Source organism: Prionailurus bengalensis, chromosome C1, assembly GCF_016509475.1.
Source record: "Prionailurus bengalensis isolate Pbe53 chromosome C1, Fcat_Pben_1.1_paternal_pri, whole genome shotgun sequence".
Taxonomy (NCBI): Eukaryota; Metazoa; Chordata; class Mammalia; order Carnivora; family Felidae; genus Prionailurus; species Prionailurus bengalensis.
Genome location: NC_057345.1, coordinates 114,570,541 through 114,597,258, shown reverse-complemented (window position 1 = coordinate 114,597,258; position 26,718 = coordinate 114,570,541). Strand labels below are relative to the sequence as shown.

Sequence of the window (26,718 nt, the reverse complement as noted above, 5' to 3'; positions counted from 1 at the left end):
CTTCCTGGTGGACCTTTCACAACACATTTTTATTGCAGATACCTGGTGATTCTTTCCTTTTAGTGCTGTGAGGATCAGGGCACAGTCTGGTCAACCAGTGTTTACTGAGGCTGCCTGGTACTTAGTGCTGTACAATCCACTGTGAATCACTACCCTCAACGTCCAAGGATCTCATATTTAACTTCCAGCTCTTAAAGCACTTTTATATAGGCCATTCTATTTAAGTCATGTGCTTATCTTGTAGATACTTGACAGCCATGGTATTCCAGGCACATTAACTTCTATGAGACTCAGTTTCCTCATCTGTATAATAGGGATGATCAGTTACCCTTACCTCAGTGTGCTGATGTGTACATTGCATAAAAGTAAATGAGCATTGTGCATATAGACTCAGTACAATCTGTGACAGTGTCTAAGAGCTTCTAAAATAGAAGTCATTATCAACAAGTACTGCCATCATAGCAGGATCTAGACGCCAAAGGAATTCAGAGAGAGGAGCAATCAAGAAAGGCTTCCCGGGAGACGTAGGGCTTGGGTTTGACTTTGAAAGATAGGTGTCCCTGGGCTGGACAGAGAGGGCAAAAGGAGGAAAATCAATCCTGTTGAGAGCAGCAGGGTCCCGGATGTGGGGATGTAATGAGCAGGTACCCAAGAGCCCTTGGCCTTTTTTGAGGGCTCCTGGCTCACCTGTGAATGCTGATGCAGTGCCACCATTGGGCAGGACACTTTCCTTGTCTGGAAGAGTGAAATAAGTGTCAGTCAAAGGTGCCTCCCCAAACGCTTGCTTTCTTTTGTTCACTTTTGCTCTGAGCCCAGGATTCCAGGGAGAGATCATGAATCAAAGTCAGTCTAGACATTCCAAACTGTAAAACAGCCAGGATGTGCTAGCAGCTTGTGATTCTACGCTCTGTGAAGTAGGGGAAGCAGAGGGTCCATTTGTCTGGGAGCCTTGTTCCTCCTTCTCAAGTGAAGGGAGCACCAGTCAGCCTTGTGCTGTCAGTATGCAAGCATTTGGATATGTTACATGTGTTTGCAGAAAGAATCTGGCAAAAGACATTGGCTGGTTAGTGGCCTGGGGGGCAGTTCCACATGGGTTTAACAGTGCCAGGTCTGAATGTTCTGTCCAGACCTCAGGTCTTGGGTCTTGTACCTGGTTCTGTTCTTCTGGAATACCATTCCCTCACCTCCTTCTTTAGACCAGGCTCTCCTCTCTTTCTCTTACGAAGCTTCTTGGCCTATAACAATTCTCATGAGTCCACCTTCAATGCATGTAATAGACTAACATACACCAAATCTAGCGTGGTCGTAAAGAGCTTGGGCTTGGTTTGAATCCAACCACTGATACTTCTTAGTTTTCTCGATTTTGGTGATGGTAAGTTACTCAGCTTCTCTGTTCCTGAGTTTCGTCTCTGTAATGAATAATATAACCTATTTTTTAAGGTGGTTATGAAGTTTATATGAGATCATGATAACCGTAAGAAAAAAAAATGCCTGGCATTATATACCTAATACATGATAATTGTTACTTATTTTTACTACTCTATCATCAGCAACCTTGACTCTGGTTTCTGGGGATGCAGTAATGAAAATAATAACTAATTACTTTTACAAGCGCACAACACCTGATATACTGAAAGCACTCATGAAAATTAATTCAACATTATTAATAAATATGCACTTGAGAATGGATGTGCTACCATGTATGAACGGTTGAGTTTGATACTAATTTTTGCCACTTGATAATTATTTGGATAATTAGTCCTCAGCCATGTGTGTGTTGGTATAAGGGCACATGCACAAGAATTTGTCAGAGCACAGTGGAATAGCTTGGAACACTTACTACAGGCGTAGTGCTGCACAAAGCATTATCTTTTCCTCCCAAATGTGTTTATTCTAAAATGTTCAAACTTACAGAAAAGTTGAAAGAACACTAAAATGAACATCCATACGCCTTTCACCCAACTTTTCCAAGTGTTAAAATTCTGCCATACTTGCTTATTTGTGTGACCTTCACTTTCTCTCTCTCTCTCTCTATCTCTCTCTCTCTCTCTCTCCCCCCTCCCTCCCCCACATCCCTTCCTCCTGGTATAAAATGCTTCTTGGGGCACCTGGGTGGCTCAGTTGGTTAAGCATCTGACTCTTGATTTCAGCTCAGGTTATGATCTCAAGGTTCATGGGATCGCACTCCACATCAGGCTCTGTGCTGACAATGTGGAGCCTCCTTGGGATTCTTTCTCCCCATTTCTCTCTCTCCCTACCCTGCTCATGTTCTTTCTCTCAAAATAAATAAACTTAAAAAAATGCTTCTTCTTTTTTTTTTTTGTGAACTATTTGAAAGTAAGTTGTCAACATACTGATCTTTGAAAACTAAAGACTTCAGTTTATATCTTTAAGAACAAAGGTATTATCCTACATAACCACAATACTAATATCGTACATAAGAACATAAACATTATTCCAATCAAAACTGTTCAATGTAGGGGCGCCTGGGTGGCGCAGTTGGTTAAGCGTCCGACTTCAGTTAGGTCACGATCTCGCGGTCCGTGAGTTCGAGCCCCGCGTCGGGCTCTGGGCTGATGGCTCAGAGCCTGGAGCCTGTTTCTGATTCTGTGTCTCCCTCTCTCTCTGCCCCTCCCCCGTTCATGCTCTGTCTCTCTCTGTCCCAAAAATAAATAAACATTGAAAAAAAATTTAAAATAAAAAAAAAACTGTTCAATGTAGAGTCAGTCTTGTCTGTACAGTGTTATCTGGTTTTGTACTTCTCTTCAGGATTCAAGCAGTGTCCACATGTTTAAATTTGATGGTCATATCCTTTTAGTCCCTTTTAACTAGAAACTCCCTTCCCCCAACCCATCTCTTCTGTATGGCTTTCATTACATTAACTTTTTGTGAAGTGTACTAGCCAGTTGTTAAGAAAAATATTCCATATTTTTTTTTAGATTTTTTTTCTGATAATTTCTTTATCGTTGGAATGCTTTGGCAAGAAAACCTCATGGGTGATGTCTGTCCTCTTCAGTGCATCTCATTAATAGGTACATGATGTTATTGGGGCAATTCAGCCCCAACACCGGCTAACACACTCCTGCCAGATCTCTGCACTGTGAAGGTGATTTATAGTCAGTGAGTTGTCTGTGGGGTTATATGCAGACGCTGTGTGAATATCTCCTTCCTCAACGTATCCTCCCAATCCGGGAATGACCCTGACCCATATGTTATCACACTGGAATTTGTAAAATGTTGTTTTACTAATCCTATAATTCCTTCTGCATTTTCAGCTGTCATTCTGTACTCTTCTCTACAGAAGAGCTTTTTTTTTTTTTCAGAATAGCTTTTTATTCCTTGCCCTGCCTCCACCTCTCTTATGTCACTCTAGACTCATCTAGACTCATAAATTATTTCATTTTAAAATGTTGTTACCATTATCATGATGTTCTTTGTGTTCCAGTTTCCCCAAATGTAGCTAGTCCTACTCCGGCTAATTCTGCTCCTATGGCTTTGTTACCTGCCTCCATTAATCTTGGAGTACTTCCTTGTTTCTAACACCAGATATCCCCTTGAACTTGCCCTACCTAGACCCAGACTCACTTTTTTCTCAAAAACAAAAAAACAAAAAAACAAAACAAACAAAAAAAAAAAAACATTGCTCCTTTTTGTAGCAAATGGCATTTAAAAATTTGGATCTAGGTGTTAGGTTTTCTTATTACTTCTAGTCTATTTCAGTGGACCGAACTAGAAAATGTGAGTTGGGGTGTGTGTGTGTGTGTGTGTGTGTGTGTGTGTGCGTGTGCACACTTGTGTTTAAATTATGATTTCTTACGGTTATAGCCAATGCAAATACAGCACCATTAGATTTTCCCTCATCGTTCTCTCTTCTATATGGATCTCTCTTCTCTCACAGTGAGAACCTGTCTCAACAATACCAATATATTTACTCATTTGTTCTACCTGACAATATACACAAAATAGATTCAGAGTCACATCAGCCATTCGCTACCAATAACAAAATAAAGTGTAGCATTTCTTGAATTTTAACTTTTGTTCTCAGAATATATTTTACCAAGGGGGTATAGCTAGACGGAATACCTCATTGAAAAGTTACTTGAATTAATATTTCCTTATTTGTGATTATTTTGTCTGTTTAATATACAGGGAGGCTTTTTGTTTCTGCTTAATGTTCAATTTTAGGTTTTCCCTCTTTTTATCCTTTTGATTTAATCCCATATTTTGATTATGCAAAATATTTGCATGTTACAAAAGCTAAATATACATATTTATATATACTTGTATTTATATATTTACATAATATATGAATATATTTTTATATTTATATTATATATAAGATGGTTGACCAAAGATGTCTTACTCTCTCCTATTGTATTCACCCTCTTCTTACCCATCTTATCCAGGTCACCATTTATATTGGTTTATCCTTCCTGTGTGTATTTCTATTTCTTCTTTATTCTTGCACAAAATGTAGCATAGTCTTTGCACCTTGGTGCCTTGATCTTGTCACTTTACAGTGCTTCCTGGGACGTATCATAAATCAGTTTAGAAAGGTGTTGTGTGGTATTTATTATAACTGCATAGTATTTCACTGTGCAAATTAACTATGCTTTATTCATTCAGACACCTCGTGATAGATATGTGAATTTTTTTTTCAATATGCTGCTCACACAACAGATATTCTGGGCTGCAGAGCAGAATTTCAAGTATATGTCTAAACATACTTTCACATCCTGTATCACTTCCCTGCTAATTTCAAGAGCTGTCACTGAAGTCAGTAAAACCCTGGTTGTGTGGAATGTTTCATTCCATGGTAAGTGAATGCCCACTGTGGGTCAGGTATTTGGCATACAATGACTTAACATGACAGTCTTTTTGCCTTGTGGAACTTACCGTGTCGCGGGTGGTGGTGGTGGGGGGAGGTTGAGTAAACAGGTCATTAACAATGATTGCTGAGTAAGAAGAGAGCAGGTTGCTGGTAGAGTCAGAACAGGCTTCCCCCTGGAGAAGACACTGGCACTCTGGCAATATCATTTATACTGTGATGAGCTCTGGAGCAGAGATGTCAGCTGAAAGAAAGACAAATCATTCCATGTGCCTCTTTGAGTTACTTTTTGTCAATCACCTCTAGAGCCAGAATCTAAAATCCGTGAGAGCAGAGTAAGAAGACAGTATGAGATTTACAGAAGCCTTGTCTTCCTTTGTGACCTTGTGGAAGGAGATGTGAATGCTGCCCTTGGGTATCCCTCCTCAGGACTAGGACCATGGGGAAGACTTTGCAGTCAATAGTCTCCCTTTTGGGCTCCTAACTTCAATCTTGGCTACCGTGGCGATTCTTTTATTTGTTTGTTTGTTTGTTTGTTTGTGAGAGCGTGCATATGGGGGAGAGGGGCAGAGGGAGAGAATGTTAAGCAGGCTCCGTGCTCAGAGTGGAGCCCGACATGAGGCCCGATCCCATGGCCCTGGGTTCATGACCGGAGCTGAAATCAAAAGTGGGACGCTCAACAGACTGAGCCACCCAGAAACCCCAACATTAGACCTTCTTTAAAAAGGGATGGAAGGGGCGCCTGGGTGGCTCAGTTGGTTAAGCATCCAACTTCAGCCCGGGTCACGATCTCGTGGTCCGTGAGTTCGAGCCCCGCGTCGGGCTCTGGGTTGATGGCTCGGAGCCTGGAGCCTGCTTCTGATTCTGTGTCTCCCTCTCTCTCTGCCCCTCCCCCGTTCATGCTCTGTCTCTCTCTGTCTCAAAAATAAATAAACATTAAAAAAGAATTAAAAAAAAAAAAGGGATGGAAACTACTACTCATGGTGTACTTGTGTCCCAGATACTGGGCTGTATTTTCTGTGTTTATCTCATTGAATCCACATCAAGTGTGAGGTAGAGTCACTTCTTGCTTGTGTTTTGAGAAATCAGAGGTCCAGAACGGTGGAAGAGAATGTCCAGCATCATTCAGCTAGTAAGTGACAGATGTAGGAACTGGATTTAGATCTATGTGAGTGCCAATTTTTCCTCAGCATGCACCAAACAGTACCTGCTACCGACGTAGTCCTAGAGATTTCATAAGTAATACTAACAGCAACCAAAGGCGGCCCACCAGCCCCACCAGTGATTTCCATGTGGATAGTCCTTTCTCCTGTCCCCTGCCCAGAGGGCAGGTGCAGTGGGTGTGTCCACACCCACCCCTCCGGCTCCATGCTGCCGGACTTTCAGCTTCCTTGGGACCTTTGCTCCCAGAACCAGCTGTGAATGCCTTGGGCTTAAGCGTCCAGAGTGTCATTCAGCCCCCATGCCCCTCATCTTTCCTTCCCAGCCCCTAAGATAATGCTCTGCACACTCCAGACATTTACTACATTTTCCTTGAAGAAGCCCATGAGCAACAAACAAACATGATAGGATGTGCGCGTGATCTGTTTCAACCCCCCCCCCCACTCCAAGACCGTAAAACAGATTACCCAGGTCTCTGTGATCATACCACCTATTTTAAAGCAAGACAAGAGAAAAATAACCCCCCAAAAAGGTACATAAAAAGTAAAGGCTCCAGCGAAGTAGGAGAATAAATCACAGTCAAGTATGTTGTCTGGAAGTCGTAAAGCGTGGCCCGCGCAGGCAGGTGGAAGCGCAGTAATGGCCAGAGCAGGGCGTCGCTACCCCCCGCCCTCCCCTGTACCCCCCCTCCCTGCGCCCTGGTGTCTGTGTTCCAGCTAATGCAGGGGAGCAGGGGGCGGGTGGTGGGCAGAGCTGGGCTGTAAACCGGTAATGCGCTCCCCTCAGCAGCAGAAGGCCAGACGCTGAAAGCAGCCGCATCTGCAGTGGTTTTAGCGCCGCACGGGTGGATTCTCGCCCAGGCAGCTGGCTGATCCACCTGAGAGGGAAGACAGCTCCTGTGGGAATCCGAGGCCATTTAAAGGAGTTGGACATTGTTTTACACCAAGTGTCCCTCTTCCCTTTACAGGTTGGGGTGGAGGGTGCTGACCCCCTCAGCACAGGTTCCCACGCCTGTCTCTGATGCTGAAATGACCCTTTCTGATGCTCCCCAAATGGCTTCATCAGAAGGTGGACTTTGATTTACCGTCTGGTACCCAGGGCCAGGCTGTGTGTCCAGCTCCGCCCTGTCCGTTTTGTTCCATCCACGCATCACCACTGCTCAGAGGGTCATAGCCAGTTTACAGAGGACAAGACTGAGGCTTGGGGAGGTTAAATGTCTCTGCCGTGTTCAGGAATGTAGTCCATGGCAGAGCTGGCCAGGCCTACCCATCCCAGACCCCTCGCTTTTCTCATCCACATCTGCCTCCATTAACCAGGGAAGCCCCCGCCAAGCAGACATTTACTCAGCGGCCGTTGCCCGTGCTTTAAATGGAGAGATAAGGTACAAACATATGAAAAATTAAATAACTATCAATGCAGAACGACAAGAGATGTCAGTAGGCTGTGCATGCATAGATGGCAAATGAGTGGTACAGGCAGTGGCGTGAGGATTATTTGAACTGCCTTTACCCCTGGCATAGAAAATTCACTTTGTCAACATAGATAACTGTACCAGAAGTGACCCCAGGGACCTTAATATAGACTTGCTTTATTATAATAGGAGCATAAGTGAATTGGCACACTTTTCAAAGGACTATAAACAGCTCCCCACAGTGATTTAAGTTCAATTAAGCTGGGTATTGACAATCTGTAGACTTCCCTTCCTCTCATACGTTGTGATAGAAAAATTGCACATTTTTTTGGTCCTGCAAAGAGACAGATATGTGTGTAGAATGAGGTCTCATTAATCAGAGTTATTTTGTCTCTCTCTCTCTCTCTCTCTCTCTCTCTCCTTTTTTACTTTCCTTTTATTTGTTCTTTCTTCTCCGTGACGATCTCCATGGTAACAGATAGAACAGCTTACATCATCTATAATTACTGCTATTATTAATAATAATAATGATCATCACAATAATAATAGCAATCAGATAAAATGAGAGAAAAGATATGAAAGAAATTAAATTCTGGCTTTGTAGGTAAACAGTTTACAGCTTCTGAAGTAGAGCAAGAGAAACCAGGAGGTCATGGAGAGACCCAGGATGTGCGTTTCACAGAAGAATTTCTGGGGTGATGACCGGGAAGGATTTCACAAGAGAGATGATAATACACAATGTTTCAGAACATCACAGCATTACTACTATGCAGCCTCTTTTTCTTTTCTCTTGTCAATAATGTTGGTGGTCATATTGAATGTCTGTGTGTGTATGTCAATCTCATAACTTGAAACTTCTTTTACATTTGGACCGTTGGACCACTACACATGCATAGAAAAGCTGCTTTGGAAATGCTGGAGGAAAAAACTTGGCAGAAAGTAAATGGTGATCAACTAATCTTGTCCCTTGACAACAATTTCCTGAAATCCTACGCAGTGCTCCATGACAGCCCAGGTTCTGGAGGTCTGAGAGTGAAAGGCTTCTGTTGCTCTGTCCATTCTCAAGGAAAACAGTGCATTCTCTGCTGGCAGACTTCTCTAACAGCCACTCCCAAACCTGCCCCCCCGCCCCGGTCTCTGGGTAATCCCACTTATTTATAATCTGAAGAGTAAGTACCATAGCCTGAGACATTTGTCTTTCTTCTATGCACAACCCCCACCCCCACCCCTAAACGATGGTAAGCTTTTAAAGAGTTAGGCAGTGCATTATCCTTCCGGTCAGGTACTCCTGTGGCTGGCCCAGCACTACCTAGGCACATATTTGAAAATAAGAATGAATGATACACTTTATATTTTGGGAGATCTCATAGCTTTATGGGAAGACAGACTTCAAAACTAAATTCACGGGGCGCCTGGGTGGCGCAGTCGGTTAAGCGTCCGACTTCAGCCAGGTCACGATCTCGCGGTCCGTGAGTTCGAGCCCCGCGTCGGGCTCTGGGCTGATGGCTCAGAGCCTGGAGCCTGTTTCCGATTCTGTGTCTCCCTCTCTCTCTGCCCCTCCCCCGTTCATGCTCTGTCTTTCTCTGTCCCAAAAATAAATAAACGTTGAAAAAAAAAAAACAAAAAACTAAATTCACAGTGCGGTTTGAGAAATGGCTTTGCCAGCCTGAATCACTATACTCTGTTATGTCTGTGAAATGATGCTATAGAATTTTATTCCACAAGCTTTCTTGATACCTCATGGCCTGTAACTCCTTTAGGAATAAAGGCAGGCATAATAGCTGGTGTGGGTCTGGCTCATGAGATCATTCACACTCACGCCAGTACATTGGACACCCTTAAACAACATCTCCCCATTTCCTCAAAGCTCTAGTAATTAAAATAGTAGGATACAGCCATAAAAATAGACACATAGACCAACAGAACAGAATGGAGAGCCCAGAATTACACCCCCAACAAGTGTTTTCAATTAATATTTGACAGAGGAGCCAAGAACACTCAAAGGGGAAAGAATAGTCTCTTCAACTAATGGTGCTGGGGAAACTGGACAGCCACATGCAAAAACAAACAAACAAACAAACAAACAAAAACACTTGGGCCCTTATTTATACCACTCACAAAAATTAACTCGAAATAAATTAACGACTTAAACATAACACTTGATACCATAAAAATCCCAGAAACACAGGGAAGTTGCTCCTTGACACTGGTCTTGTCAACAGTTTTTTCGGATATGTCATCAAAAGTAGAAACAAGAAAAGCAAAAATCGACAAGTGGGACTACATCAAACTAAAAAGTTTCTGCACAGCAAAGGAAGTGTGCAACTAAATAAAAAGGGGATCTATGAAATGGGGGAAAATATTTGCAAACTAAGTATCACATAAAAAAAGCAAATATATAATTGCTGTTACGATCCTTAATGAATGGGCTAGATTCCTGCCAGCTCAAAAATCTCTAAATGCAGTTTTCCCTGAAGCAGAGAATTTATCTTGGATAACTTAATACATGTATTCCTTTGAGCAAGTTAGAAAGATGGGGCTATGCTGCTTATCGTGGGACTGAATGGTAGTCAACAGGAAGAAATAATAGAGACTGGATTGGGTAGCCGAAAGTGGTATCAAGGGCAGTGTTTTCCAGGACCAACAAATTCCATTGACTACAGACCAGGAAATCCAAGGGACACCAAATAAATACAGAGACACAGGAGACGATTCCAAAGGGAAAAGATGATTGAACAAGATGGTAATAAGTTATTAGCAGCAGCTATATGACAAGAAAATGCAGTCCATCCCACCTGCTAACCTTATTTTCCAGGTGAGCTCCCACCCTCAATTCTTTAAAGAATGAAGTCTGGGTACTGGACCTCATGTTACAGAAGAGTTCTAATGTAGACGTTCTTTACTCTTCTGCATGCCATTCAGCCTGCCTTGTGTTCAAGTAAAACGTGATGCCAAATCACTGGGATATGATCATGGATAAAATGACTGATATTGGTATCCCATTTTCCAGTGTGGACATTTCCGAGGTTGACAACTTGCCCAAGGCCTCAGTGCTGACATTTAGCGGAACGTAGTTTCTAATCAGACAGGCAGGTGTCGAAAGCCAGGCTGCTATCTTGTGGCACCTTGAAGCCCTAGATGAATCTCTAGAGACAAGAATACATGGCCTGTGGTATAGGGTCTGGTCTGGAGGCAGACCAGTAGAGGATGATGCCTGAAGCCTGGAGGCGTTCATGATGTTCTCCCAATCACAGCATTTAGAGTATATATTTCTCTGTCCCTGAGTGTAACTGGTCCTTCTTGCATTGTAGGGAAACCTCCATTGGTTTCCTTGTGTGGGAGTTCAAGTTCACAGAACTGCGAGAAAGGAGCATTTCCTAGTCCAGGTCTCTTGAAACTGGCGTGGTTTCCCCAAGGATCTGCAAAGAGAGGGCTAGTCTCAGTTTCCCCCTACCCTCTCCTTCAGTGTCTCATGTGTCCTACTTTATGTTCTGGGAAAGAACCCAGAACTACTGGTGAACTACAGAACACAGTAAGAACTACTGTGACAGCCACCAGAGGCCGTCTCCTCCTTGATGCTATTGTTAATAATAGCAGCATCTGCTGTCTGTGGGATCCTTGTAGACAGAGTTGATATATCCTTTATATAACAGGTGCGTACAGATTTCTGTGGGATGCTTGATAATTCAGGCACTAATGGACCTTCTCACACAATTCCCCTCACTTTACAACCACGCGGTACAGTTGGCGTTCATTTCTGCTCTCCAGATGCTACTGATGAGGAAACTGGACTTTAGAGAAGTAATAATTTGACCAGTTCTGCTTAACTAGTAAGTGTCGACCTGGTACACAAATCCAGATCTTCTAACTCCAGAGCCCAGTCTGTGTCCACTAATATCCACCAGCCCGCGACCAATTTGACCATCCTGAACATTTAGCTTCATGGGTTCAATTTCAGTTAAAGCACCTGTGGGTCTGTGAGTAGATTCCCACCTCCGCCCACCTAGAAGACAGTTCCAAATGAATCTTTCTTGTTTGAAAATCTTTAGAGCTACAGTTCACATTGACACCCCTTAGCTAAAACTGCCTATCCCCATCCTAGACCAGACATCAGGGGCATCAGGCACCAAAGCTAACTTTCATGAGTGGCATTGACCCTCGCCTTTAATATTTTGTCAAAGTGCAGGACTTAATCTACACCTGCTACCAGTGAAACTGAGGGGGGAAAATAACAGAAAGCAAGAAGAAATAGTATCCAATTACCTCCTTCTTTTCAATCTTTCTTCTTCTAACTCCCAGGGGGAACAAATAATCAGAGGACAAAGGGCATCTTTGAAAGGAAAGCCAGCTAAGAAGCTCTAGGTTTCACATAATCCTCTCTCCTCTTATAACTCATCCTGCATTTGTAGGGCTTGTGATGTCTGGGTAAATCACAGGGGGCCCTTTGGACCTCTTAATTGTTCTTTTGTATCTCCTGTATATTTGCATATATCAAAAAGTGCCAGTAGTTGAGTTATTAGAACTGCCATTCACCCTCAGTTTCCAGAAGTCAGGGTTGGCAACATTAGTGGCTTTAAGATGAAATGTTGTCTCTCCTACACATCTTCCTTTTCCATCTTGCTAAAGATAGAATGTGACTCTGGCAAAATGAGGCAGTGAGTAAATGAATAAGCAAATCAATGAATGAATGCATGAATAATCAGATGAATGGATGTGTGGGTATAAGAATCTGTGTGTATTTGGAGGGAAATCTAAATTCGTAGGATTTAATGATGCTGTGTGGACCACTTCTGGCATCAGATGACAGTGAGACTGGGGACAAATTTATTGTCTCTCTCTAAGCCTTCATATATCTATATCTCTATGAGTATGTTTGTGTCTGTATCCATAGCTGTACCTGTGTCTATATCTCTCTGTCTCTCTATCTATCTGTATTTACCGTGGTGGAATGTTATATGTACCAGGGATAAGGTATGTAAAATGTCCTTACACGAGAAAGTAACACAATATCTATTATTATACATTAAACCAGGTGGTTCTTTTCTTCTTCTGAGAACCATGGACATTTAAAAACTCTCAGTCTTTATTTCTCTGTCCACGATATTGTATTAATGAACAATCACTTTTCTCTGGTAATTATCAGTGTTTGTTTATATTGGCATGAACATTTTTTGAGTTTCATGTTAATTGTTTGTGTAACATTATTTTTACAAATTAGAACCAACATCCTATCTTTACTTTCAGTCAGAATCTAATAACTTTCATTCAAGTATGTTTTTGAGAATTTATAGAACATGTAATCCTGCCTGTGTGAAACATTGGAGATAATGTGGTTATCAGTGGGCTGGTTTTAGGGAATAGTCTGAAGATGATTTAGAACGTTTGAACAGAGTTAATTTCTTGGCTGCAAGCACTATTTCCTTTTTTGAAGTTGGAAAATACTTTAGAGACAATGGAAACCAAATTTCTTTCTGTCCCTCCTTCTAATATATTGAAACAGAAGAGCAGAGCAGTAAAGTTACTTATCCCAAGTCACCCACAGAATTATGGTAGAAAAAGTGTTAAAATTGGGGGTCTGGGTGGCCTGTGTTTTTCCTTTCCAGTTAAATATGCCAACAGCCACAATCCTGCTTCTTAGTAGTACTAATTAATAATAGTTACTTTCAGTATCAGCGCTTATCATTATTGTCTGTAGGTATGCCCTGGGTCATTTCTTTACTTCCTAGACCTTGATTTCCTCCTTTGTAAAACTAGGAGGTCAAAGTAGGAGGAAACCACATGATGTCTATGGTAAGTTCTTTTTCAGCTCTGAGAATCTATGAAGAGTAATGATGTTATTATGTGGGCAAGATTCTCGGATGACAAAAGCTTTTTAAGTCTTCCTATTTCCTCATTTGCTTTATTTGTGAACGTGTTCGGAATGAAATTCTATGTCCCATTGCAGTCAACGTTTTAGTGTAGGTTATTAGTACAGAATGTCTGATGGATCTCAGACCATGCCTTGCGACTTCATATGCTGGGTTGCTATTCCGTATTCAATTCCTGCTGATATCTCTTTCTTTCTTTCTTTCTTTCTTTCTTTCTTTCTTTCTTTCTTTCTTTCTTTCTCTTTCTTTTTTCTACTGATAATAAAACTGAGCCCTAGAAAAGCGAAGTGACTTGTCCAAGCCTGTCATTGGTGGGGGTAGGTTTCAACTACATATCTCTCAAGCTCTAAAACTCAAATGTTTCTGCTCTCTCCTCACCATCCATTCTTACCTATAGGAGGTAACACACATTCTCCAAACCTGCTCTAAAGGTCCTCATCTCTGCATGTGAATTTTTATGCAAACCTCTTAAAATATTTTTTTGGTAACTAGAGGTAGCATAGAGAATTAAAGCAAAAAGGAACTTCATCTAAGTACCTTGTATAAACAGCATGGATCACATAACCTCACCCTTGTTAATCAGGTTTATTTTACAGATACCTTCTATACGTAGGTCTTTCTATGTGCAGCAAACATTCAGTGGGATACTTGTGTTTCTGTGAGACAATTATCTATGCTAGCATGTGTCTTGTGGGGAAGTGTGTGTCAGTACCTGGAAGCTACTGTGTTTTTTTTTTGCAGTCAGACACCCTACGTTCCTATTCTTGCTTGGTCATTTGCTCAAGGGTAAGCTGTTCAATTCTTATCACTTTTCCTTCATTTCTAACATGGCATTTCTAACTTCCTTCTGATTTAGGTAATGTCACTTTAAAATGAGATAACGGGCATTAAGTGCTTAGCATAAGGGGTTCCACAAGTTTAGCTCCCATGATTATTAACCCGCATATTTTTTAAATGTTTATTTTTGAGAGAGAGAGAGAGAGAGAGAGAGAGAGAGAGAGAGTGCAAGCAGGAGAGGGCAGAGAGAGAGAAGACACAGAATCCGAAGCAGGCGCCAGGCTCTGAGCTGTCAGCACAGAGCCCGATGCGGGGCTCGAACTCACAAACCTCGAGATTATGACTTGAGCCAAAGTCAGATGCTTAACTGACTGAGCCACTCTGGCGCCCCTATTAACCCCCATATTAAATTAAGGCAGAGCTTTATGAGAAACAGAAATCCTCTGGTCATTTTTTTGTTTGTTTTTTGCACGAGTAGAGTGCTGTAGTGGTGATTGATTGCCCCACGTGGAGCCAAGTATCACATTGCTTGAGTGATCTCTTCCCCACCTCCTCCCCACACCTCTGGCTTTATTGAGGTATATAAGCATGATCCCCTTTTGACCTTCCTTCTGATGTCTCCTTCCTTGGGTTGTGTTTTCTGGACAGAGGACAAGATTTGGACATCAGTGCAGCACAACAACACAGAGCTGACCCGGGTGCGGGGCGCCGACCCAGAGAAGCCCTACACCATGGCCTTGGATTATGGCGGCAGCATGGAACAGCTGGAAGCCATGATTGACGGCTCGGAGCACTGTGAGCAGGAGGTAGCCTACCACTGCAGAAGGTCCCGCCTGCTCAACACGCCAGGTAAGGCTCATGCCTGCTCCTCTGCGTGGGCCACAAGGGCTGACAATAGATAGGCTTCCCAAACACAGAATGTCAAGGACAGGGGTGTCTGCCCACGAGGGGGCTGCAGTGATGGTTGTTCACCCTGCCACGGAAAGAAACAAGGTCGGGAGAGGACCAGGGATGGATTTCTCATCCTGGCTCTGACTCCCAGGTGTGGCCGAGAGTGAGCTTTGCAGCCTCTCATAGTTCCATCCTGATATGCAAAAAAATAAAGAAGACCACACCCGTCCTCCAACAGCTGAGAGAATGAGAAGGTTCTTGAGAGCAGCAGTACTCAAAGAGAGCATTTAAACTAGACATAGAAGGTGTGGACTTGGGAAGAGATTTCCTTGGGAAAGGGAATAGCATATGAGAAAGCACGAAGGATCTCAGCACATTCACCAGAAAGCAATGAGTTCTTTCCAGGGCAAGATATGCAGAGGGACGTGGTGTTGGGCAAGGAGGCCAGCAGTATAGGCAGGGACAGTCCTGTGTGTTCCCAGCTCTAGTGTTACCTGGAAAGTACAGGCCTCCATGGAAATGACTCTTTTTAAAAATAAGGTTGCTGTTAGAAAAACAACAACAACAACAACAACAAGCAAACCAGACTTCTAGAACTCTTACCAGAACCCAAAAGGGTTTTTTTCGCAAAATGTCAGGAGGGCTTTGTCAAAGTTCATGGGTACTCTGGGATTCCATCATTTTCTGTGACTATCAGTTTATCATCTATTCCATGGTCTTAAAAAAAAAAAAATAAGAGGGGCACCTGGGTGGCTCAGTCGGTTAAGCGTCCGACTTCGGCTCAGGTCACGATTTCGCGGTATGTGAGTTCGAGCCCCGCGTCGGGCTCTGTGCTGACTGCTCAGAGCCTGGAGCCTGTTTCAGATTCTTTGTCTCCCTCTCTCTCTGACCCTCCCCCGTTCATGCTCTGTCTCTCTCTGTCTCAAAAATAAATAAATGTTAAAAAAATTTAAAAAAAAAAGAAAGAAAGAAAAAAAAAAGAAAAGGAAAAAGAAAAAGAAAAAGAAAAAGAAAAAGAAAAAGAAAAAGAAAAAGAAAAAGAAAAAAGCCAAGAACCACAGGGACATAGAATATCCAAGAATGGGTGTCACAATGTGTCATCTCAAGAAACTTACAACCCCATTATGCTTAGAAGTTAGGAAGTTTGAAAGGCCGAAGAAGATTAGACAGTGGGAATGTCAACAAAGGAGAAGTGATAGAAGCCTAACTAAATATAACATGCCGCCTCACTGATCTAGAATCTTTAGGAAAGACGTTGTTCCACATAAGTGAATTTTCCAGATAAGTGTCACTTATCCCTTTAAGCACCAAAAATGTTTTCAAAGAATTTTTAACTATTTGAAATGAAAATCTTTCTCAAATGGATTACATGCTTCCCCGCTTTCTTAAACAGAGGGTTCTGAACATAAAATGTAACCTTTTCTTGATGACTAGAGATCATCATTGTGAAAATCAATTACCGTACTCTCCTTGGCTTCAGCCGTGCTCACAGGGCCGATTGGATATGAGGCACCGGGTGCTGGCCCTCCCCGGTGTCCTCAGATGTGCTGCTTGAGAGACTCCATGTTGATACGTGTTCCCATGTCACTCTATTCTGGCTGTCAAGCCTGCACCTGTCACTCTCTGCACTATTCAGAGTACCTGTGTCTGGAAAACCAACCTACCCTCTTTTCCTTGAGTGGTTTCTAGTTTTCTGAGGATTGTGTTTGGTGAAATTTTCAGAAAAATGGGGTAATGTTCATTCTGACCACGGATTCCCTTTAGTGTATGTATCGTGTGATATCAATTTAGTGACACCATTGCCTTTGTATGTGCTTTTTTTTTTTTCCCTAAGTCAACTGTCATCAGATCCCTGAGTATATTCAGGTGCAAGGGCATGGATTTGGGGGTACATATTGAGAGGGACTCTGCCTCTTACTACTTCGAGAAACTTGTGCACATTGCTACCTTTCCACTAGCAAGTTCAGCACCTGAGCGATTTCGTCCTGGTACTGTGCCTGGTTCTTATCAGGTGTTCAACAAATGCGAGTGTCGTATTTCTTTCCTTGCTCACAGCTTCAGTCCCAGGGGAGAAGGTCCAGATTTGCACTGCCATGAGAAATAGGTTCAAAGGATGATTTTATTTCTACTTCAGTGGTATAAAATGAAGAATTACAATAATTGTAACTCACGCATGCAGACAATCTCACCACCCAGAGAGACCAATGTTGCACTTAGGTATGCGTTTTTCCAGACATTTACCCACATGCGTGTTCACAGAAACACAGTTAGAAGATACTATCTGTATCTTGGGGTTGAGAACGCTCATTAATCGTCTTTTGCCCCATGGGTTATGAATCAAATGAGGTACGTGAACGAGGACAATGGACATGTGCACCCAGTGTCTGCTTTTTTTTCTGGTGAGCTGGCTTGCATAAACCAGGCACTGCTTGTGGGTGGGGTAGGACTGCAGACAGAGAGCCCCTTAGAGATGTGGCCCCAACCTCACAGCCTTCAGTGCAGGGATGGATCCTGACTCAGTGGTGCTTACCTCCCAGAAATGGGCAGACAACCATGTACCATTGTGGGAACATGAATGAATCCCCAGCCAGGGCCTAGTGGACTGCTTTTGTCAGGCTGTTATAATAAAATACCGCAGATTGTCTCTCTTATAAAAAAAAAGAAAAGAGAGAGAGAGGGAGGGAAGGAGGGAGATCAGGTTCTGGGACCCGGCTTCACCTGTGGTCAAACCAGGGATGCCATTTCTGATACACTGTGCAGACCTCACAGATCCAGAAGTTAGAAGCAAGTCAAGTAGTCTGGGTAAGTCAAGTAAGTCAAGTAGTTAGTAAGTCAAGTTAGAAGTAAATCAAGTTAGAAGTAAGTCAAGTAGTCTGAGGCCCCGTGATCATCAGGGTGGCTTGAATTAGGGCGAATCCCTGGGTATCTTCAAAGGCGGTGCAGCATTCTTCCTGAGGTTCAGCTGCATCCAGGGCTCATGCATACCTTCCCAGGGTGGCCCTGAGGACCCCCACAAGGGCATTCCCAGAGCCTCTTTCTGTCTGCTCTCAGCTCTGGATTTGGCTCCAGGTGTCTAGGAGCAGCAGGGGGAGAAGGAAAAGGAAGACAGGCAGGAGAAGTTCAGGCTTGGTTCACCTCTGTGTATTTTTCATTCAGTCAGTGACTGAACCATGACACTGTCATTTTCTGGCAGTTTCCTCTGATATCCTTCCGCAGGGTTGATGATAAGCACCAGCCAATGGAATGTGTCATTTGTCTCTTTAACTGAAGATTTACGCTACAAACTCTCTGAAGGGCCAGAATTCCAAGCCTCAGAGGTCCATGGGAAAGGTGTCTTTGCTAGTCCCATGCATCTTTGTAGTCATTTTCCCTGGGCTTCTACTTACTACCCTGGACTTCATGCAGGGCCTGCGGTCCTGTGCTACAGAGTAGTTTCCAGGACAGGAATCAGCAGCCTGACAGTTCTCAGGGCACCTTGTCACCAGGATAGGAGGTGGCCAGGAACATTGTCCCCAGGAACAAGGGCTACCCTGGTTGAGCCCAGGCCTTTCTCACTGCCAGCATCTTCCTAGGAATTTTGCCCAAGGCTGGGGTCCTGAGGGCAACATGTGATGTACATATGAAATAAAATAGAACCCAGCTTCGGAAACACACAGAAGACACAGGAAGAAATATTGAGTCAATGATCTGGAGGATGCTTTAATACTTGGCCAGTTAGCTCTATAACCCATAAGGAAGACAAGATTGAAAGGGGCAGAGGAAGGTGATCACCTGGGGGAACCCAGTGCCCAGGTTGCTGGTGGGGATGAGGACCGAAAGCCCTGTCTATCCCAAAAATCTCTTCCATAGTCTCCATGGCACCACGACTTTCCTCATTAGATTCTCTCATTGGAGTTTATCTGGCGTTTGCATCTTTTTATACTTAACCCCTCTGTGGAGTGAAAGTCTATTTGGGAATATTCTCCCTAATAAAACTGTGAGCTCTCTAAGGCAGAGGTAAAAAGTCATAATTGAAACATATGAACACTGAAATAGTTTGAAAATACATAGGAAAATTGAGACTCCATTACACTGAAATTAATAGCCATAGGATATATTGAGCTGGAGTTTACTTTGGTTCTGGAAAGAAAGCATTTACCAAGCAAATCAGCCAAGCAAACAAGTTTGCCATGAGGATTAAGTTCATCAGTAGAACTAGTTACTTAGTCCCCTAGAGTGCTTCAGAGTCCCCATTTCCCTACCTGTAATGGGCTAACATCATTCCTGTCCATCCATCCATCCATCCATCCATCCATCCATCCATCCATTCAGGCAGGCACATGAGTGGTTTCCACTTGGGGTCGATTGCTTTACCCAGCTATGTCCCAATGGATTTGAAAGTGATTAAATCCTATTTCTTTTAAACTCTTCCAAAACTTTCAATTTTGTTCTTTTCCCTTAATTAATGATATTTTAGTGAGTATGCAGCTAACTGGCTATATATATGTATACATATATACAAGGGTATATATATATATATATACACACACACACACACACACACATATATATATATATATATAATGTTGACATATAGTTTATATTATATATAAATATATAGTGTAGCATGTATGAATATATCATATATACATACCACACACTATAACGTATATGCTATATAATGTATATTATTTAATTGTATACATACATATTATATGCTTTGTGTATGTCCAAATATATCTACAAATGCACTTGTGTGTACAAACCCTCTTGTGCATTTGTAATATTTGGTTTCAGATGTGTACAAAACAAATGATCAGACTTAGAAATCTAGTTAAGGAATTGTGATAGAGAAAAGTCAAATCATGGATAGAAACAGGTAGCTTTTCAGGGTACTCTGGAGTTAACTAAACCTAAAACTCTTTGTCCCCAGTATTTGTACCAAACATGGTACAAATATTAACAGATGATTATATTTTCTTTCAAACAATAAGCATTTATTGGTTCTCTCCATTTGGTATCACATACTTTTCTGTCTGGTGGGAATGAAACACTGAAAAAACAGAGTTCCTGCCCCCATGATTGTAGCAAGTTACGAGAGAGACAGACCAAACACACACGAACACTCCCACCCCCACCCCCACACATGCTCAGTTCATGAACAGCATGCAGGGGAAAAGTTGAGAAGCACAAGGATCCTGAGAGTGACCAGGCCTGGGGAATTCTGTTTCATAACAGGGTAGGAAAGCTCCCTGGACTAGGAGGGGCACACCATCAGAATCTTGGATAAAGAGAAGGTGTGGGCCATGTGATATCTGGGACAGAAGATTCCAGGCAGAGGAACAGCAAGAGGGCCAGTGAGGCTAGTGGAGAGAGAAGAAGGAATGGGGTGATAGGAGAATGAGGCTGGGGTATCCAGAAACCAGATCATGACAGGTCTAGGGTTACGGGTTTTATCCTGAGTGTGCAGGGAAGTCACCAGAACATTGAAGCAAAGGATTGCTCACTCTTCCTCTTCCTATTTCAAATCCAAAGGCTAATGTCAGTTTATTTAAGTCAGGCTAAACCAGGTATCTGTAATTTTCTAAGTCCATAGACAGTTTAGGTCACTCCTTATGCCTGATGAGCTAGAAATAGCTACTAGCTCTCCGAGGACAGAAGCCTTGTCTTATATAGCCCCGATCCCCACAGTCTAGCTGAGCACTGTCAGCAAAAGTCTTAGAGGCCACCTCTGATTGCTTCTGATTCATGGCAGAACTTTTGTCCTTGTTCCCCCAATTACACTGAGTTGAGATTGCATTGGCCCCTTCACCCATTATTTTACTACTTCCCACCTACCCCCACCACATTCACAAATTCTAGAGGAGGTCTCTATGGGAGCTGGAATCCTTGTCCTTTGCAGCACACCCTTCCCTCCCTTTTCTTCCTCCCTCCCTTCATCCCTTCCTTCCTTTCTTCCTCCTTTCTTTCCTCCCTTCCTTCCCTCCCTCCAACATACACACACATGTGTGCACATACATGCATAATTGATACCCAAATCCATAGTCCTTTTGTTAAGCCATGTCGTCACCATTCTACTTAAAACAATTTTGTCACAGGAACAGCATAATCAAGATCACAAAACTGTGGCATGACACCTGCAAAACAAAAATACCAGGGCAGTATTTGAAATCTCTTTAACAAAAGATTATTTCTACTTTAGGTACAGCAAGAATCATAAACAAGATCATGACTCCTGTAAGGCATACTCTTTGGTATTACCACTGCTGCTGTTGATTTTGGTTCTTGGCTACTGGGAGCCTTCTTTCTGGATGGCATTTCTAATGCATTATCTCACTTAATCCTCTCAATGGTCTTATGAAGTCTGTATTATCATTCTCATTTTTTCACGGAAGTGAGGCTCTAATAACTTAGGTGGTCTGCCCAGGGTCTTATAGATACTAAATACTGGAGACCAGTTCCAAATAAATGTCTTTGACTTTAACCTCCATGTACATTCCAGACTAACATGCAGCAAAAGAAGAAAGGTCTCACAGAGGGACTGAAAATAATATTTAGGTACTCACAGAAAAGGTTCATCTTCTGTTCTGATTATCAACTGTTATTTAACAAACTTAAACTTAAAACTTAGCACTTTAAAACGATGGCAACGTCCATCTTGTCCACTCATCTGAAGTTTGGGCAGGTGCCAGCAGGATTTGCCCATCTCTGCTCCACCCTGGGTCACCAGGGCCTGGGGCTGGCGCTGGGTGTGTGCTGAGAGCTCACTCACTCAGTTGGCGCTGGCTGTTGGCTGAGTCCTCAGTTGGGCATGTGGTCTTTCCATGTGGCCGCTTGGCTTTCTCATAACACAGTGACGGGGTCTCAGGGCAAATATCCCCAGAGAGGGAGAGAGGAAGGCTGAACCTAGATTGCATTTTCTTACCTAGTGTTGAAAGTCATGCCTTATTATTTCTGCCATTTTCTAATTATAAGATAGTCACTCACACTGGCCCACATTCAAGGGGATGTCAATTTCATTCCATCTTTTCATGGAGTGAGTGAATGGACACTCATATGTTCTTTAAAATTTCATATAGATATTCAACCAGCCTAAGGAACAGAGCAAATGGAAGGCAGAATCAGGAGTCAAATCTATATCTCTACAACTCTGTGTAGATGTTTGCACTCTACTGTCCTGCTGGCCAATAAGTCAGTTCTAGTTCAAGCAGGAAATGTGTCTGACTCTCCATTTTTCCCTCTTAGGGACTTTTGTTACCCTTAAAATAGCATGGCTAAAATGTGTTTATAGGAGTTTGCCATAGGTCTTAAAAAAATATAAAGAGACTATCACATGAATCAAGTCAATGCATTTTACTGTTCATGAAAGCCACCTTTCCTAATGTCCTAATAATTCACTCTTGGTGTTTTGCTAGGGACATAAAGTCAAAATTAGATGTGGGTGGATTTTACAAAGAAGACCTACACCTTAGAGGAGCTAGAGATGTGGGTGTGTATCTAAGGGAAATAAAAAATACCCCACATCAATTCAAGAGATATGTGTCTGGTTGCAAATAAATTGCTTTCCAGACCATTGATTACTTCAGTAGTCAATGTGGATTGCTCAATAATCAACATTTAGACCCTGTATGAGATAAAGTTTTTATTTTTCTCACCACTCTATGAAATGCTGTGTTCACTTAGTTTATCTTGAGTACTTACAGGAAACAGGGTTCTTTTTTTTTTTTTAATTTTAAGATGTAGTATAGTGGTGGGGTGCCTGGGTAGCTCAGTCAGTTAAGTGCCCGACTTCGGTTCAGGTCATGGTCTGGCAGTTCGTGAGTTCAAGCCCGGTGTCTGGTTCTGTGCTGACAGCTCAGAGCCTGAAGCCTGCTTCAGACTGTGTCTTTTTCTCTCTTTCTCTCCCTCCCCCACTTACACTCTGTCTCTCTCTGTCTCTCAAAAATAAATAAACATTAAAAATTTTATATAAACAAAGATATAGTACAGTGGCAACAACATGAAAAGAACATGAATTTTGGAATCATAGAAAATGGTTTTAAATTTTACTTTTTCTACTTCTTAGCTCTGAGCATGTGAGCATATTACATGGACTCTCTGAGCCTCAGTTTCATTATCTGTAAATGTAATTAAGACAGATGTTGTGTCTTTCATATAGTAGACATTCAAGATACTACTGTTATTTTAGCTAGTATTTTATCACATTTTCCAAAGAGCAAGGGGAATATCAGTTCTTCTGGCTACCAGGTGAGGGTCTCAGAATCCTATTTTATGACTGGTGAAAAAGTTGAATTTTGGGATCTGTCTCTTGTTGATTTATGGGCATACTGACTTCTAAACTAAAGTTTAGGTATTTGTAAATGTGATATTTTCTTACCTAATAGCACTGTTGAAAGTGTTACAGTTAAGTCTATGCCCACCCCACTCCCACTGCCGACCACTCAAATCCATTCATCTATTTTTTTTTTTTTTTTCATTTCAATGAAGGACACCATCCAGTTTCTCAAGGCCAAAGCCTAGGACTCATTCCCTCCTTACTGTCTCTGTTCCCCATCCAGTATACATCAGCAAATATTCAAACTCATCAGTCACAGCTGACTTTGACCCCAGCCTTTTCCCTTCATTTCCACTGTTAACTCCTCTCCTATCCCACCCTTACCCTACCTCCCTACATTTTCTATCTCACACAGCAGACAATGTGATGATCTTCCCAAAATGAGATTATATAAACTGGCTTTAAATCCTTCTCAGACTCCTTACCATGGCCTATAGAGCTCTGCAGGCTGAGCCCACTCCCCAGTTCATGTTCTCCCACGCCCTCCCTAAACCTTTTATTCTATTCCTTGAGAAACTAGCCCTCTACATCTTAAACGGATGCACTCTCTGTTTTCTCTACTCAAAAATTTTGTTCCTCTTCCCATGATTAGATGTCAACTTAAATTTTACATACAACTGGGGTGCCTGGGTGGCTCAGTCGGTTAAGTGTCTGACTCTTGATTTTGGCTCATCATGAGCTCATGGTTCGTGATCGAGCTCTGAGTTGGGCTCTATGTTAACAGCACAGAGCTTTCTTGGGAATCTCTCTCTCTCTCTCTCTCTCTCTCTCTCTCTCTCTCTTTCTCTCTTTCTTCCCCTCCCCCACTCATGCTCACTCACTCTCTCAAAATAATAAAACATTTAAAAATTTTTACATACAACTAAAGTATATACTCTATCATTTTTTATCACTTCATCCTATTTTAATATTCTGCACAGAGGTTATTACTACCTGATATTTTCTTCCTATTTGTTTGTTTACTATCTGCCTCTGTCAGTAGAATGTGAGCTCCATGAGGGAGGGATCCTTCTTTGTTCAATTCACCACTTTATGCCCCAAGTGCCTAGAACAATACCTGGCACCCAGGAAACATGGAAGGAGTAGTTGTTGAATGAATAGAATATTCCACCTCAATGAATAGTTAGTATCACTGGTGTCCATATTATGTCAGAGGACCCATGATAAAAGAAGTACATTTGGCTAAACCTGCTGCAGAGACCCTTGTAAGCAGAGAGGAGTTTGTGAGTGGGAAGGGCAAGACTGAGAGGTGGGAGCCACCATTCTGCTTCTGGCTCCAACACAGACTCTCTGTGACCTTGAACAACTTACTTACACATTTTAATGGACCTCAATTTCTCTTCTTTAACCTTAGTGGGTTATATTTGATGTTCCCTAAGTGCCCTTCCCACTGTGACACTTCATGACTCTACTAACCAACACAAAGTGAGTTAAAATGCATGTGACGGTTTATTACTTTCTTGTCACTGTAAGGAACTGGAGGAGTCAGTAAAACAAAAACAAAAACAAAAAAAAGAGGACTTTCCTAAGACTCTGAAGACAATGAAATATGATAATTTATTTATATAGTAGGTGACATTTTTCATACCCTCATGCACCTGATCTTCTCCTCAGAACATTTTTACATATGGTGATACCGATTGTGCAGGGAAGGTGCGAAACTTCCCCAAGGTCCTAACAAGTCAAGAGTGGCAGGGTTAAGAATAAGAGTAAGTATGCATGTCTTATGGTAGTTACTTTATATATAATAAATATATAGTATTTACTGCAGTGGTTGGGAGGTGGTGTGGAAAGGGAGTGATACCAACTGCACCGATGAGGCCTGTCAGTCTGCACACACTTTGTGTCTAATGGCAGCTCAGCTTGTTATGGGGAGTCATGGCTGACCTGGCATTTTCCTCCCACCTGGGTCCTCACTGCAATGGTGCCAGAGCGAAGGCAGCAGGGTGCCCATGAAGAACGCAGGCATCACTTGTCTTGGGCTACTGCATATCAGTCATGTGACCTTAGAATAGGTACTCAACAGCCGTCCGCCTCAGGTTCCCCATCTCGAAGAATGCAGATGACATAAATAACGCTAATTGTACTCACATCATTTCTAAGGATAAAAATAGGTGGAAACTTTATAATTGAAGTTCCTCAATTTACCTAAGTTCATTTGAAATGACACAGGTGTCTTTCTCTACCTAACTCCCCCCGCCCTCTCACTTTTGCTGAGAGACAAGAATGAGCGCATTATGGCGGTTTTATTCCTCCATGCTTTCCTACGCACGTGTGCGCCTGCACCCCTGTGTGTGCCTGTGTGCACGTGCGTGCCTAAGTGCACGTGCAGGATCTGATGAGAAATACCAAGCAACGTGCTGCGTGCTGTGCAGATGTCAAACCATAATCTCGGTATTTCATGGTGGACATGTTTTAGGCTCTGAAGCAATAGGTAGGTAGGTAGGTAGGTAGATAAAAATAAATAACTCAGCTCCCCTGTTCTGCCACTTCTTTGCCAAGTGGCCATTGTCAGGGTATATAACTAAAGTTTCTGAGTCACATTGTCCCATCTTCACAATGGGTAACATATTAACCCAATTTGCAGCCTTTTTCAGGGATTGCGAACATATACACAAAGGGGTTGACCACACTGACTGCTACCATTAGGACCCTGTGCCCTTGTCGATAGAATTAGAGACAATATTTAGAAGTTAGAAGGATGTAAAATGCTCCAGAAATGAACAATTAATTCAATTTAGGTGAATCTTGGAGATCTTCTGTGGTAAGGCTTTACTTTTGAGACACAGCATGGATAAGAGTCACTGTGAGGGGGAGAGGCATAGAGGGAGACCATTCTTAGGGAGTGGAGGAGAATCCTATTTAGGAGTGAAGTAGTTGATAGTGTTGCTATTTATTTCAGTGAGGAGGCAGAAAGGATGGGAAGGAGGATGGGTAGGAAGGAGGGAGGGCCTTCTATGTTGCAGATACCTTCCAACATGCTTCTGTAGATGAACTTCACTACTTCTGCTGAGTGAAGACTGGAAAGTGATACAATCGGAAGACTAGCCATGAAGCCGTAGAAACAGCTGACTGGGTCAGGAGGACACTACAGGCAAGGAGACTAGTGAGGTCCATCTCTGCAGTCAAGGGAAGAGGTAAGAAGCATGGGGTCATAGAAATAGGAAAGGAAACAAGAGAGAGATCAGATTGCTCTTGATGAACAAAATAGACTCAAGAAATGCTGTTCAATGGGAATGTGAAAGTTTTCTGACAACTGCATTATAAACATAAAAAGAAACAGGCAAAATGAATTTTAATACTATGTTTTATTTGTGACAATATATCCAAAATAGTATCTGTTCAATGTCTAATTAGGCGAAATGAATTTTAATACTATGCTTTATTTGTGACGATATATCCAAAATAGTATCTATTCAATGTCTAATTAGCAAAAGAAAATTATTACGATTTATTTTATTTTTCCCAA

The 26,718-nt window shown here is 42.3% G+C and overlaps 1 protein-coding gene across 2 annotated transcripts in view; it reads left to right on the top strand.

The window, feature by feature from the left end:
• The window catches only part of CNTNAP5 (contactin associated protein family member 5), an 804,456-nt gene that overhangs the window by 542,031 nt on the left and 235,707 nt on the right, over positions 1 to 26,718 (top strand). For both annotated transcript variants that reach the window (XM_043576518.1, XM_043576517.1), the window contains exon 13: positions 14,693 to 14,893. In XM_043576518.1, coding sequence (XP_043432453.1) covers positions 14,693 to 14,893 — 201 coding nt within the window. The remainder of the gene's footprint in view (positions 1 to 14,692; positions 14,894 to 26,718) is intronic.